This window comes from Athene noctua, chromosome Z (assembly GCF_965140245.1).
Source record: "Athene noctua chromosome Z, bAthNoc1.hap1.1, whole genome shotgun sequence".
Taxonomy (NCBI): domain Eukaryota; kingdom Metazoa; phylum Chordata; class Aves; order Strigiformes; family Strigidae; genus Athene; species Athene noctua.
Window position 1 is genome coordinate 14,143,090 of NC_134077.1, and position 16,409 is coordinate 14,159,498.

The following is a 16,409-nucleotide window of genomic DNA, read 5'->3' on the forward strand; positions in this document are numbered from 1 at the left end:
GAGATACATCCAGAATGTTAAATAAGCCATTCAGGCTATCCCATCCAAGTAGATTTTGCTAGAAACTCATAGTCTTAGTGGCAGATATCTGCATATGTACCTTTATATTAGGAATTGTTAGATTGCCCTCTTTTTGAAAATTACTACTGCAATAATACATAAGAACTTCCACCTCTGCATCCCTTTATGTATATAAATTAATCACTGGAGTTTGTTAGAAATAGATAAATCAATAACATTCATCTAAAATAAAAAAAAAACAACAAACCACAGAGGAACAGGTTGCTCCACAAGCAGCAAAATTAATGATCTCATGTCCCTACACCACTCTTCAGGCCACAGTAATCCCAGGTATCCATCCTTCCATGGTTTTCCTTTCTCCTCCCTCCTCACAAACGCTGCAGCTTCTTCAGAGGCAGGAATGTTCCACTCAGCCCCACAAGCCTCACAGAAAAGACAAAGTTTACACTGAAACTTTCTCCTCAAAGGATACCTTCCTTTGAATTCTGTCCTCAAAAACTGCCAATTTTCATGAAGAATTTAAATTGTCTTTGAGCTCTTTCTACATCTCATCCAATTTTTCTGAAACCGAACAGTGGGTTTGAAGTGGGTCTGACAGATAGATGGATGGAGTACACAACTGTTTAAACTTTGCTTCCTTAGGAAAACAGACTTGAAATTCTGTGGCAGAGAAGGAACCATCTGTAAGAAGCTCTAACTAGGACACAAAATAAGACAACTAGTTAGATGGAAATTATAGCTGTAAGAAAATTGTTTATTGTTCAGCATAGAAATTGTTGCTTTGACTGTCATAAAATGACAAACTCTACATTTTGAAACTAAGTTTATACATTACATATTAGCATACCTTCAGTCTTGAGAAATGATGAATTGTAGTGCAATGAGACTAAATAGAATAAATAATTAAGATCTCTGGAGTAAAAATTCATACCATAAATATGTCTGCACATAAGTGTATTTATACATCCTCTACTACCACAGTACCCAAACTCTTCCATATAAACACCTCATTTCCTCTTCAGCTTTTAGGAGACACAGCTTCATGTTTGAGAGCATGTGTGTGTGTGCATGAGCCTGTGTGGTTTTATGTATACTTGTGCATATATGTAACAATCTTGGGAAGAGGCAGATCAAAAGAGAGTTTATTTGTGAATGAACATAAGCCTCATTCTTTATGATGTGGAAGCAAATGACAAAGTTTATGTCCTGTGTCTGCAAAAGTTCTGTTCTGACTCTGGAAGGCCCCTTCATTTACCAAGGATTTTACAGCAGTAGTAGAATTTAGAAGGATGTCATGACACTCAGGTGCTTAAAACCCATTTCACAAAAGGCTTTGATTATCAGGACAGACTTTGAAATCAAACTCTGCATTCAGTGCATAGCCAGCTGAACTCCAGGGCAAAGTTATCACCATGACCTGTTGCTAAATACATAGAGCTGCTGTGTTTTACAACTGTTGAAGTTTTTATAATACGGAGCTTTGTTCCTCAGTGTGAGTTGCGGCAATGAAATATGAAGGTCAGTGTTGCAAATATTCTTGTGGTCAGGAGTGAGACTGATAGAAAAGGACAAAATGTACAGCTAGTCATGGAAAGAACATTTTTGTTATCAGCAGACTGAAGAGTCAAAGAGAATTCCACTGTTTCACTATTTGACTCAGGTGCTCTGATGTGAAGAACTGCCCCTTTCCTGAAGGCAAAAACCCAGTCCCACTTAAGCTTACTGTCATCCAGATGCTAAATCAATGTGAGACAAGTATTAATTTTGGCAGGTTATTTAGGATTCAGCATAATCCAGATACTAGTTCAGCTTCATCTGGATGCTGATCTTGACAGGGAATCGAGAAAGAAGCTGGTATTCTTCCAACTACATACACGTGTTCAGATGGGAAAACTAAACTGTAATTTCACTCTTCAGGTGTGATGCAGTTTTTAAGATTGAGAAATCATTACAAATACCTTAATTAAAAAGACTTCAGATATTTCAAAACATTGTTTCAGGTCTGAGGATGAGAAAGAAATAGTATTTGGTAATCAATTATATATAAGGCAGCAGAAAGTTAGAGAAGAATGATTACACACATAATTTCTTTATCTTTTGACAGAATGAATAGAAAATACAGACCACAGATGGTGTCTGTACTGTGCATGGGTTTATGAATGGTCCGGTAAATCTTAATTCACAGGCGGCATTAGAGAGAATTGATTTTTCTAATTCCTCATGATAATGGTAGGTAGAAGGCAGTAGTCTCTGGAATCACTTTTACAGAGTGACTGGGTCTTTGGCACTGTTGGGATTATTGTACATATTAGGATGTATAACACATCTATTTCAAGGAATGATGCTGTTTAGGGATAGCTACAGCTAAGGAAGAAGTAATCTTAGATAATATCACACATTTAAGATAAATTTTTATGCAGATATCCAGTTATACTGTGCATGCCTTTATTAGCATATATCAAATGGACAATTAGCAGGGCAAGAGCTTGTCTCGTGTAACTGAAAAGGTGTTCATGAGCGTAAGCAGATATACTCTTAGATTTTAAAGCTCATATGCCCACTAGAACTGGCTTGCAGTACTTCCTGGTGAATCCTCCTAGTGCTTATTGCTGTAAAGGCAGATCATAGTTTTTTGCCCTTTAACAAAATTCTACAACCAGTATACAACTCTAGATATTTTCAAAACAAATGGGGAAAAAAATCTTGTTATGAAGGCTGGTTTCTATAAGCCTTGGTCATGCTAAACTGCCACTCGGAATTCTGCTTATATGTATGTACAAATAGGATGCTGAATGTTACCACACAATTTTAAATAAATGTTTTCAGTGAAGACCAATTTAAAGCTTTCCAAATGTATCTTTTAAATAATAGATGAAAAGTAACAAATACCTCTTCATGTATAATTAGTTCATGGTTTTATGTGGTTTTATCCATCAATATGATGAACAAAAATTTATTCCCTATAAAATTCCTTAGTTTAGTAATGCATCTAAATATATTTAATCCTAAAATCTGAAGCCTTTGTAACACTTCTTGAATATTGGAAGCCATTGTGTCATTCCCATCTCAGTGCAAAGCAGGCTGATGGGGATCCTCAAAAGTACATCTCAAGTTCATTCCAAATGCATTAAACTTAAGATGTGCCTAAAATTAATCTTTGTTTAAAAGTCATAAAATAAATGCATCTGATTTCCTTCCCTCCAGGGACTGATGAGTCAGCTTAGACATTTTGGGAAGATGAGTTCCCAGCTGTACTGTTATAACCTCTGGTAGGTGTCATGAGCAGACTACAGACTCCCTGTGGTTCCATCTAGAATGATCTGAAAAAGAATTTTTAAAAAATCTTGCTTATTTAAGCATATTCATGTTTTGAAACAATCCAGCATTTCATAATACCAAAGCAGTAGGTTAAAGTTTGGATATGATCAGTTCCTGGTTTAGGTAAATATCTAACGAGATAACACAGGATTATTCACAAATATTTGAGCATGTGAATAGTGAATGAAGCCTGTGACCCCCCATGTCAATAAAGACAAGAACATAAGCACTAAGGATTCAGATGTCTAGATAGGACAAGTGTGTCTGGGATCTTGCTCTACACAGGGAACACTGTTAACACTTCATAATAGGTGCTCAGTAAACTATGAGAAATCCAACATATCTTCAAACAACTCATTGGTCATGATAAAGTACCCAGGGGTGGTTTTGGTGCATAATCTCTACGGTTTTGCCTCATCTGCATAAGGTAGACAGAGCTGACTAATGCCCGACACATAGTATCACTATCTCACTATCTGTTTAAAAATTGCTGCTACAATCTGTTCACCACTAAATACTTAACAAAAGTTTTAAACCTCTTACAGGTGAAATGAAAGGCCTTGAATTTGTCAAAATATTACACCTGATTCCCTCCCCCCACCTTGTCTTTCCTGATATGTCAGCATTTAAAGCCTATCAAAGTTGTCTTCTCTGCTTTAGATGTTACTGATACCTGCTGGAAAGAATACAGAAACCTGGACTCCAACTAAGAAGTTAATTCTTAACTTTTCCTCAGTTTTAATCACTATCAGTGTTTGTGTGTGTTAGATTTATAATTTGGAACCCTTAACGACCGGTAAGAACTTAAATTAAATTGACAAAAAAAGTCAAACAAGGATAGCACTTTTTCAGGAGTTCCTGTGGTGTTGCTGAACAGTAGTTCCTTTAATAAATTTAGAAATATTTTACTTAAAAATAAAAAAAAAAAGCTTTCATAACAATTTAAATCTTGATAAATGCCAGCAGGTAACAGAGTCATTGTGAGGCCAACATGGGAGGTACATGCATAGTGGACTAGAAAAAAAAAATCTCAAAAATTTTTTAAAAAAAGATTGCACTTCTGTGATATGATACATCCTGCTCTCAACATCAGTAGTCTCCAAAATCCATGCAATTCTTGGTGAACCCATATGGGACACACCATGTCATTGCACACTATGGTTTTCTCTTAAGGTCTATGGCTACATATGGAGACACTTCTTGGGACTTACCTAGCCCTAGACTCCAGCATCTTTGAATTCACCCTAATAGATTCTAAAAGAAAATTCCATGCCAGGAAGGAGAGCACATCTCAGTCAATGACGATGAGTCAGGAGAAGATCTAAGAGAGTTATTGGTGAAGTGCAGTATAAGAAATAATGCATAAAACATTTCTTTGCCCAGTGACACTGTCATCCTTGTCCCTACATGTACTTTTCCAGCTTCTCTGTTCCCTCTCAGGGATACAAATAAACAAATTCCTGCAAAATCAGAAAAGGGAGAAGGATGGAAATCATAGGACCCATCCTACCTATAGCCCCACGCTATTCTACTACTACAACTGAAAATTCATACTCCCCTGTGAAAGAAATGCCTTACGTCTCTCAAGGAATAACAGTTCTTTCTAAATACTAACGAGGTTACATCACTTTAGGGACCTTCCACTACTTCTGACTATGATGGGCCAGTTTCTAAATGTAAACAAAATACATTCCTTTGGAGCAAGGACAGAATCTCCTTATGGCTATGAATAAAACATGGAAAGATCTCTTAGAAGTGTCAGAAGCAAGAAGTAACATTTTCGGAGACATCTTAGTCATTTATGGGTCTAAGCAGTGACTTCCAGTCACCTCCTACCAATGGCAAGCTTAGGTGTTGGGACTCTAACAGATCCATGTTCTAGCAGGATATTTTTTTGGGCCTGACAGAGGTACCTTGTTTGTGCTGCCAGGGGAAAGAGATGGGCACCCTGCAAGAGTTGCAGTGTCTATGTTAGAGAAGTGTCTACCCAATAACTAGATATGGCATTTATGCATATTAGCAGTGCAACTCAGTACTCCCATGTGCTGAACTTGTAACTGCCTGTAGTCAAGGTGCCTAAAAAACGGGAGTCAGAAGATGTTGTCTGCACAGATACCTGACACAGGTCTGCCAGTATACAGAAAAGCCCCAGATCCATGGCTGAGATTTATTAGCTAATCAGGAGGAGGTAGGAGCAACAGTTTGACATGTTACTCAGTGCAGGACTCACCCGCCACACAGATCTATAGGTCCTCTTCATCCACAGAGGTTGGGTACAACTCACTGCCTATCAGGAGACCATGCTCTCTTATTAGGCTATTCTATATGCCTGGCTAAGTGTAATGTAAGTGTTCGGTTTGTTGAAGCAGATCTACCACACAGCAAAGAACATAAGGTTTACAAGTCCAAAGAGAGGGAAATTGAAAGGGGAGAGTCATGCAACTGAGGCCAGTGGCATTTCCCTCAGAAGGGAGCACTCTTGGTCCAATCATTCACACATTGTCATTTTTAATTGTTTTATTTGTTGCATTATTTAGTGAGAATTTTTTTCGTATGTGTAATAAAGAATTCTGATCTGTCCTCAGCTAGATATTACAAAGACAACTGGTGGCAAACGCAGTTACAGTGCTTGGCAGAGAAATGAATTAGCAATGAAAGAAATGGAAGAAGTGATTTGCTTGACTTTGGTCAGCCTAGAAGTTTGCTGTCTAGTCTAAATTCATATCCTCAGCTTACATTGTAGTCAGTGGGAAAAGAGAAATACTTCCCAGAGAGTTATTAATCCCACCCACTCTCAAAATCTGTTTAAAGATTGATTGTTTTGTTTTTCTCCACTTAGATTTATGAAGCAATTTGGTGGTAAAAATATCCAAGCTGTAACTGGTGAAACATGGTCTGATAAAAATATCATGTACAGCAACTTACTCTTACGGACTTTATGAAATTAGTATCTCTCCTTCAAAGTAAAGCAATTCAATGAAGAATTTAAAAAATAGTGGAATATATGTCTCTATTGAATTTGTAAAATGGTATAAATATCTCTACTACCTTATAGTGTCCTTATACAGCATTAACAGTCTGTGGACGTTATAGCGAAGAATTCTGTGTAAATAATTCTTAATGCAAACATATAGAAAGACTTTAATGTTCATAATGCTTCACTTATTATGTATATCGTATTGCCTTTCTTCTTCAGTCTCTAGACTAAAGATAATTCTTATCTATTTTTTCATGTCTTTTACAGTGTCATGAAATATACAGCATAATCTAGGGAACTGTGTGAGTTCAGTTTAACAAGAAGGAAATTATCTCTATTAAGAAAAGAAAACTATCACTTTTTTTTTTTTTAAACAAAACAGAATGGAACGAAACAAAATGCAGGCATACTTTCTAATTGTGTTTCTTGTAATGAAACAGTCACTGAGAACTTACGCTTCTTAACATGTATGTGGTCTTAAATAGAATTAATCTCTGAAACTGAGTTAGATTGATAAAAAGAAGATGACTTATTCATGCACATCCATCCTTCAATGAAAACGAAAGCATGAAAATGAAAGATTTAAACAAATGCTCTTAAATATTCAGGATCTAATCTCTTGCATCTAAATGGACATTTCTATACTGACATTTAAAACTAACCTCACTCTGTTCAAAACACATGAGATATATCTTTCCTCCTGTTTCAGAAATGAGAGTTCCAGGAATAGGCATGTGTAAGATGTGAATTTTTGCATGTAAAGTGGGACTTGGATACCAGTAAATGAAACGTCTTCAAAATTAAAACATCGTGGCTCTGAGAATAACCGAAGAAATTAAGGTAAGCACGAAGTGCTAGAAGTCATAAAAAAAGCACCTGAAAGGGATTGTTAGAACTGCTGTCAGTAACTGGACATAAATGAAGGACTGATACTTAAACTAAAAGGTGCAGAAAAAACAGCACCTGACACTCATATCTCAGAATCTGTTTGCTGGCTGCCATCTGAATATTTGTATCAGAAGTCTCTGCAAATCAAAATAAATATTTAACTTGTAAATCTGTGCTCCCACACTGCTTTGACATTCCCTTTCCCCTCTTTTTTTTTTTTTTTTCCCCTAAAAGAACAAAGAGTTCTTATCATCAATAATTCTGGAAAGGAATCAAGCTCCACCCAGAGTTTTCAAGTTACCAGTAACTCTGTAAAGTCAATAGAGACTACTTAGGAATTATAGGAATTACAGAGGGAATGTTTGATTATCTGGGAGCAATCCAGGGAGTTTTCAGAGCTAACAATTTTTCCATTTCCTAAACAGAATGTATAAGAGCATCATGCTTTGTTTAGAGCACTGAATGCTACTGAAATTAATATTGGGAACAAACTGCAATCTATTTGCCTAAAGGGGAAAAAAGACCTGTTTCCTTAAGGAAACAGTCACTCATAGCTGTTACTTGTACATGACTCGATTCTTGTTGAACTGTTGTTAAAAAGAAGAGTTTATAATATAGGGACAGTATGTCGCAGAGAGAAACTAGTGAGCAACAACTCAAATATGCCCGCTGTGGTTCTTCTATTAGAAAATCACATGTCATTGGCAGCTCCTATATCTGCTGTAGCAGTCTGGCACAAGCATGTGGATTTGCCCCAGAAATGTAACTTGTCTTGCTAAGATAGAAGATACCTTAAACCTGACAGGTGTTTCTGCCTTGCTTCCTTCAAATGTAATCCCAGCCTTGTTGTGAGCTGTATTAACAGCTTCTAGAGGACTGTCAGCAGCTTGCCCCTTATATCTTGTTTTAGCTGCATTCTTCCCATTGAGGAGCCTTTTTGTTATTTTTGTTATGCTGAAGAAAGCTGGCAAAACTGGTGTGTAAATCTTGACCTGCAATTTTCCTAGTGAGTTAGTTGTTACAGCTGATCAAGAATCAGTGTTTTAAATCAACCACTGCATAAAAAAATCTTAGTAAACACATTATGCTCCAAGCCGTTAGTAACTACCTAAGCACTGATGTGAATGCACTCAACTTTCACTTACTCAAGGAACAACCAGTATTTTAATATCCCTAGTAATTTCTACTGAAATATACTGAAGAAACCTTTATGTAAAGCTTGACAGTATTAAAATTTCTGAACACCTAGCCTTTGTCAAGAGTATTCCACTGCTATAAGGATGTGTAGATAGTTGATCTGTGAAAATCTTGCATTTTCACAGCAATAAGTCAAAATACTAAAATGAATTATCCTCTTCTACTTGAAAGGGGGTATTTGTAACAGATTAAATTTATAGTCAGCATGAAAAGGTACAATTTTCATTTCTTACAAGAAAATGCCCTAAAAAGATTACAGCTTTCCCAGGAAAATTTCTGCTTACCAGATCTGCTGCTGCTCACTTGAGTTATTTTTTCATCATCTTCATCATCACTATCACAGTTTAATGGGTGAAAAGCTATTTCTGACTCTGTGTCTACTTGATTAACATCTGGCTCTTGCTCAGCAAAGCTTCGCAATGCCACAAGGCGGTGATGTATTGCTGCATACAGGTATCCAGTGTCTTTCGAGCTTGCCTGCAGAATATAAAATGCATACAGTCCAAGCTAACTGAAAAAATTCTCCATTTTTTGCAGAGAAGCTGACTGAGAAATTTTCAAAAGTAATGAGAGCTGTATTTCATCCTTTTAAAACAAAACAAACGATTTAAGATTCACACTTGATTCATTTCAGAAAATAAATTTAAATACAAATAATGTCAAGTACCTTTAAGTGGTCTGAGATTTATAATATGTAGCAGTTGATTATTTTCTCTATATTTACAAGAAACATAAGCCTTATAGTTATTAATTCCCCTGATGAATGTCTCAGCTTGTATTGAGTACTTGATATTCCAAACAATTCCTGAATATGATTTTAGAAGTAAGAAAGCACTGAAATTGCATTTTCGTTTACAGGATAAATAAGAATTTTAAAACCTAACTACAAAAAATTATTTGTGATTATAAAATTTAAAGATACCATGAATTCTGCTGCTATTGTTGAACAGAAAATGAGCATCATCAAGAAGGGCACTGAGAACTAGACAAGGCAGCATTTTTCCAGTACATAAAACCTTCAAGCAGCCATGTCCTTAGAACTGTGTTCCATTGTGGTCATCACAGCTCAAGGATATAGCACAATTAAAGACAAAGAGAAGGGCACCAAAAATATCAAGGGTGTGGTGTAGCTCTTTATTAAGAGTTGAGACTTTGAAGAGAAGGATGAGAAGAGGGTATAACTAAGGTTTTCAAAATCATAAAAGTGGTGGATAAACTGAATATGGTATGTCTGTCCATCAGACCACACAATAAATGCACTAGGGTAGATGCTTAATGAAAGCAGTAGAGGATCAGCATAAAAGAAAGTGCTTCTTCACAGTGAGTAGGAACTTCGAGAATTTGCTACCTCAGGAGAAAGTGGGGACAGAGAATATAAACTAAAAACAAGAGGCCAAAAACATAGTAACAAAAGTTTTAAAAAAGGAATCAGAAAAATTCGGGGACAATCATTTCATAAAATAGATAGCAAAGGAAACAAGTAGGGGTGCACGCTCTCAGATCCCTAATACAACACTTATGGATGCTGGGGGTGGATGAGGTGAACAGACCATACAAAGTGGCCATGACTGCCTGTGCTTCCTAAAAGCACTGCATTTGGGCACTATCAGAAGTTCCAGCAGAGTACTACTTATGTTTTTATGAAGCAGATCATCTGCCAGAGGGTAACTGAGTGCATATGGTCTTCTGTAGCACAGTTCTCCACTTCTGTGCACCATGTGTAGCAGTTTCTATCTGTAGCACTTGGCAACAGGAAGAAATATGTCTTGTTTGAATTGGAATGACACGTTTCAGTGCATATAGGTGGAAAAGCTATGTGACTGGGAAGCAGCAGCAGATCTGGGTTGCCTTCTGTGCCACCCAGACTTGCAGCCACAAACAATTATCTCCCTATAGACAGGCAAAGAAGAAAGAAATTCAGAATTGTTCGGGTGTCTCAAATGCAAATGCAATTCTCATTGGACAAATCCGAACTCTCAAGATAACAAGGCTTTTCAGGAAACTTGAGGTTATAAATACGAAAGAAGCAGCTATTCAGTCTGATCATTCTTACCTGTAGCCTTCTACTTACTGATTTAAAAGCCAGAGTTTCTTTGTCACTTTAAATTTAATATGAACTCCTGCTTCTGCTAAGGGGGGATTGGCTCACCTCCATACATCCCCCGACTTCATTTCTACCCTCTCCATTGTGCCAGTACCACCATTAGGGAAATCACCGGGTGAATTTTAATCAAGCTAAAAAACTAACTTAGCAAAACCAATAAAACCCACCCAGATCAGTTCTCTGACCTGCCTCACTCACATATGTACAAATTCCAATGCCACCTAAAGTGAGGAGGAAGAAACAAGCATGAGGGGAGGAGTCAGGGTCAGCCCTCTGCACAAACCTGGGTGAGTACTACAGGGCCGACCTAACAGAGTCTTGTGGACTGCCTCCTCTGTAGTCAGCATCACATGACCATTCTCCCTCACTCATGAGGAACCCTTTTGGTAATATCCCTGAACCAAATGTATCTATCAGTCATTCATGTGACAGGGGAAAACCAAATTTAAATAGCAGTTAAAAATATCTGCTAGTGCCTTGGAGGAGTGGGATCCACTGACTACCAGACTAGCCTGATTTAGGTCCAAGGCTTTGGTGATGCCTGCTGGGTGTCTCACGCATTGACCAATTTGCCTTCCACATTCAAGAGTCTCAGTGTTCGTTTGGCTGGATACCAGCTGTAGGGATGGATACCAGCCACTTCAGTGATGACTCTAAAAGCAGCTTCCTGCAACTCTTGCCACACACATACAGCTGTCATGTATCTTGGTTTTCTAATACATGTCTTTTTTTACTGTCCAGAAGTGCCAGAACAGAATTTAAGGAACTTCCATATCTATATACACTAGAAAAACTGTGCAGCACACCTGGAAGTCTAGGACATTTCTAACTCTTACATGCAGACCAGTTGCACAGCAGAGCCATAGTTAATCAATCACTGTTTGGAAGGGATAGACTTACAGTGATGGTATATACAGCGAGTGCATGGTGCCTGTGTATGACATGACACTCTGGAAGTGGTGATTTGTTTTGCTTGCACAAGGTGCTGAACCCTTCCCAGAAAGGTCTACTGGGGAAACCAGAGACATCCTTAAACTCACATGGATGCTCTCACTTCCCAACCTAGGACACATGTACTATTTATTTCCAAGTAAGTCCACCACGTTTCCATACTCAACTTATCAGCCCTTCCTAGAGAAAACCAGGATTCCCAAGACTATTGTCTTACATAAGGTGACATTGCAAAATCTGTGTTTTTCTCCACTGAGAAATGGAGGACATACACCAGATGGATTATTGCAAGCACTGTGTCGAGAACCATGGCAGAAAGTTGCTGCCTTATACAAAAGTAACTTACGAATATGTAACTATGTATATAGAAACTTTTACAGTGTGGCTTCCATAAGAAAGAGTAATTGCTGAATATGACTGCAATGATATCCATTCCATCAGCGGTATGTGAACTAGAGTTTGGAAATGTCTAAGGCCATATATCATCTTTAGACTTTTTCTTTGAAATTCCAAGGTACAGCACTTTTAACTCATTTCATAATAAAAGCCATGTAACAGCTAAGCTAAGCACAGCCTGACAGAGCATAAAAGGCCATTTGCTAAAACCAAAGCCTCAGCAAGTCTTCAGAATCCTAGATGCAATGGGGATTTGGGTGGGGTTTTTCTATCTCACCTACCTGAATTAGAAATACTTGAACAGAATGGTCCTCTTGGTCTGTTGCAGTGAAGCACAGGCTCTTTCTGTTTGCTCTTTTTATAACCATTTGATCCCAGAGTCGGGTGTTAAGAATCAGTCTCAAGCTGCCTTGATTTCGCATAACTAAAATAAGAAGGTTTATAAGACAAGTCATTGGAACTATCTTAATTTTTACTGCAGCAGTTTTTCTAGCACTTGTATACAACTAATATTTTCATGAACTACTCTTTTTAGTTTGGTCTAAAACCTGACATGATGAGATTTTTATTTTTTTTTTAAATACCAAAATACATTAGTTTCATTCAATACATCTGGTATACAAAGCAAATAATCTGCCGAAACTGTGCAATACAGTATAAAAACTGACAGCACAATAAAAACAACATTCCAGCACTGACTTGAAACAGTGCTTCTGGAAAAGCAGAATCAACAAAGAGCAAACTGTTCAGAATGGTGACTGAGCTAAAGATAAATTGCAGTAGAAATACACAGAACCTATCAACATGCAAGCGTGAGCGCATAAACTGTAGAAAATGCCCAGTGCCTCGCTCCGTAACACAGCAAGCTTTATCAGGAAATGTTAGGAAGATTCTCAGCAACTTGACTTATATAGAACTAGCTACTCAGTTTTAAATGTTCTGAAATAAACTTACTTTGGACAGCAATAGCACAAATTATTTAGTGTTTTCTATATGTGTTACTTCATTATTTAATTCTTACTTAGCCTTGACTGCAGCATTCCATATTTATTGCTAGAAGTGTCATTAAGCCTCAGGGATCCTCTGCCTCTTTCAATCCACGTTAGAGAAATCTTATTAAATACAAAGAGCTTGCAGTTGATCTGAAAGAGAAATACATGATGGAAACTGCCAGCAAATGTTAATTTTATTGGTTCTAAACCTTTATGTTTTTAAACCTTTTGATATGGCTTTTAATACATCCATATGCGTGTATACAAAGATAAATATATCACCATTATTACTTAAAATAAAATGTCTCTCAGATTTGTGCTAAACTTTCTGCTAGTATGGAAAACATTCAGCATGAATCCCAATTTACTTTTAAATTATTTCTTCTTCATTAAGTGTTAACTCGTCACCTGTGATATCCACTAACACAGCTGAAGTTGTTGCAAATGTTCTACAATCCCATTCCCTCACTCATTAGAAACATTATGCAGCCCACCAGTACCAGAGAATACTACTCCAAAGAGAGTAAAACTCATCCATGTTCTGACAAGACAGAAGATTTAGTCAATGCTAAAACATGTAACTTTCAATGTTAAGATTTTTAAAGACATATACAATATTGTTATTTTCTGAGAAAATAATATTTTGAAGATGAAGAATAGCAGGTATGTCTTGCCAGGCCAGAAAGAGAATTGATATTTTACAATGAACTGTAAAACTAATTACTTTGACAATACATTGATTTTTTTCAAGAAAAAAAGTTTTGTCGTAAAAATATCTTTACTCAAAACCCTTCCAGTTTTGAACTTTTAGTTACTGCTGGTATACGGTGTGAAGCAGTTATTTATTGAAAGGGACTACAACATGAACAAATACAATATGAAAAATAAAGAATCAGCCTACAGAAAAATGGGTTAGTAGAGGCATATCTTAACAAAGTGAAAACTTAAAATATAAACTCAAGTTATTTTTCAGATTGTTGCAATCTGCAAAAGATTTAGATGTTCTTTTCAACAACAAAATTGCTCACTATTAAGGCTTTTTGAAATCCACACCTGTAGGACATTGTGTTCTGCTTCTTCTCCAGTTATAACTTCAACTTTATCTAACAGAATTTTCTCAGCTGGCTTGGAAACAAAAGCAGCTGCTGATTCAATTAGTGTTGCATTCCTCCATAAAGCTGTTTCTGTAGAGGGAAAAGAAAATCCTTTCTTTACAGAGAATATTTTCAGGACAACAAAACAAGCACATACAATCAATGGCCTGTGACTTCAGGAATTCCTGTGGTGTCTGAGATTATTTAGTAATATTACGTTTTTAGTCAAAGCAGTAAATAGAAGAGAAAAAAGCTGGAATACTGCAAAATGTCTCATCTGTTTAGGCTCATTTTGAATTGAACAGGGGTCTCTGCAGTTGCAGAGGTTTTCCCCAAGGGACAACTTGCAGAAACAAGCCCTAAATAATTAGAAGTTGCTTTTCCAAATGAAACTGGTCTGTCATATTGCTATGCAGATTAATAAACAATGAAAGACACATGTCCCAATATTCAGAATAGTAATAAATGCACAGTGAATATTTGATAGTAACATGAAAGGACAAGATTTGAAAGGAACAGCATTGTTACAAAGTGCTGTGTATTTGCATAATTGATACACATTTTCCATAGTCTTTAGTTATATTCTTTAAACTTGTCAGAATGTTCATACAAAGTAAGAGGATCCAATACATCTGTTAGTAAAGAGGGGTGCAAAGTTTGGCAAGAGGGCTCAAGATAGGGGCCTTCATGGTATTCCCTCACAGCCTAGGTTTATGTGGCTTGCCTAGTAGAAAAGCTCACACCACAGTGACAAACAACCCCTGAAATCTGTCTGTATAGAAATTTCAGTCCTACAATTAGGATACAAATATGAGTTAGATCGTTTATTCTGAAGTTAGTCCAGTTCAAATGTCATAAACTGAACTGTGGCTGGTTTCTGAACACAGATTTGGCACATACTGCAAGTGTACTAATGACTGGATAATGAGAATAGATGAAAATTATTGACCACCACTCATTTGACATCCTCTAAAATACAGTGAAACATAATAATAAATCTAACTGTACTTGTTTCCCAAGTATGCTTACTTGTTTGTGGATTGAGATTAAAAGATTCTATGCATGTGGATGTTATTTCTCCTTTGTATGAATCAGCTTTATTATATGACTTGGGATGCTTTTCAGGACTCTGGAAAAAAACAGAGGAAATAAGAATTCCTTTTTAAATAAAATGGCTATGTTACTTTATACCAAACAGAACACTGAATCATTTAATGCATGCTAGCTGAAGACTATAAATTATAATATCTTCAGAGCAAAAACTGACCCAGACTTCAGTCTCTAGTGGAAGTAATTTTGTTATCATAAAATCAGTACATGATTCTTCCACCAATAAGAATAGCCTCTTTGTATGGATCCTGGATGAGGATTTAAATCCACAAAAGGATTTAGATATTTAAGTATCAGCTAATTTCCATCTTAAGCACTTAAGTCTGAGAAGCACAGTTTAAAACTCTCAGAAACCACAAACCTAATCTCAGATGAACTAAAAAGATCCATGACCTTCAGTTTTTGCAGATAAAGTTTCTTTGGCATGTCTAAGTAAATGCTTCTGGCTCCTGACAATGCTCTGACCTTATAAACAAATCTGGTCAGAAGACATAACCCAGACCTATGGTTGCCAAGCTTTTTCACTCACAGATATGCATACTGTTTTCATTCTGCTTCAACGAGAAACTGAATTTCAATTTCAATTTCATTTTAGGTGGTATGATCCTCAGCTTGAGAATGACCTTTTTGTCCATTAAATTGTCTCGTGGATGCACAATATAGTTTAACATGGACACTATCTAGGATGAGTGTTCAATTTTCCTGCCATACTAATTTCTCCCATCTCTAAACAGTTATGATGGAAACTATTAAAGTGGTGGGGACCACATTCTTTTATCTCTTATTGTGGCTGTCCTCTTTTACACGGCATATATAAAAAAAATCGTATTTCAGGTCAAAAAATGAGCAAAAGAGAAAAAGTGCATACTGGTATGGATTAAGAATTAGAGTACTTATCTAGGATGGGGAAGATAGGAATGCCTACCCCTCCTACAGCAAATATTTAGATATTTTCTTGTCAACGGTCATTGGAATCATATTTACTCAAACCTTTAAAAGAACAGGAGGTGCTAAAAAGAATCAATTTCTGAAAAAAAATTAGAAGTACATTAACCTTGATAAAAAGTCTGCCAGCATTTACAGATTTTACCAAAACTCTCTCAACCATGTTTTCTCCAAACACAAAATCAGAATTGCTGCTGGTTTGTACACTTCTGTCTTCAAACTGACTTCTGTGGGAACAAAATAATGTAAGAATGTGATTTAGAACTATTTAGAGCTTTGTAAAGAATATAAATAAGTTCATGCATTTACTTTACCGCACCTTACATTAAAGACAAACAAAAAAATGACCACTTAAGTAATCAGACTAATTCTTTAAAATGATCTGAGAATATTCTGTAAGGAACATTTCACAGAAG

The 16,409-nt window shown here is 36.6% G+C and overlaps 1 protein-coding gene across 3 annotated transcripts in view; it reads right to left on the reverse strand.

The window, feature by feature from the left end:
• Positions 1-616: 616 nt before the first annotated feature.
• The window catches only part of RANBP3L (RAN binding protein 3 like), a 37,187-nt gene continuing 21,394 nt past the window's right edge, over positions 617-16,409 (reverse strand). The window contains exons 9-15 of one of the 3 annotated variants that reach the window (XM_074932281.1): positions 16,103-16,220; positions 14,968-15,067; positions 13,898-14,028; positions 12,874-12,994; positions 12,134-12,276; positions 8,686-8,878; positions 617-718 (exon numbers count right to left, since the gene is read on the reverse strand). In XM_074932281.1, coding sequence (XP_074788382.1) covers positions 660-718; positions 8,686-8,878; positions 12,134-12,276; positions 12,874-12,994; positions 13,898-14,028; positions 14,968-15,067; positions 16,103-16,220 — 865 coding nt within the window. In that variant the 3' untranslated portion in view covers positions 617-659. Of the gene's footprint in view, positions 719-3,076; positions 3,342-8,393; positions 8,879-12,133; positions 12,277-12,873; positions 12,995-13,897; positions 14,029-14,967; positions 15,068-16,102; positions 16,221-16,409 lie in introns of those variants that run through there. The other 2 variants (XM_074932282.1, XM_074932279.1) reach the window with 2 other exon arrangements.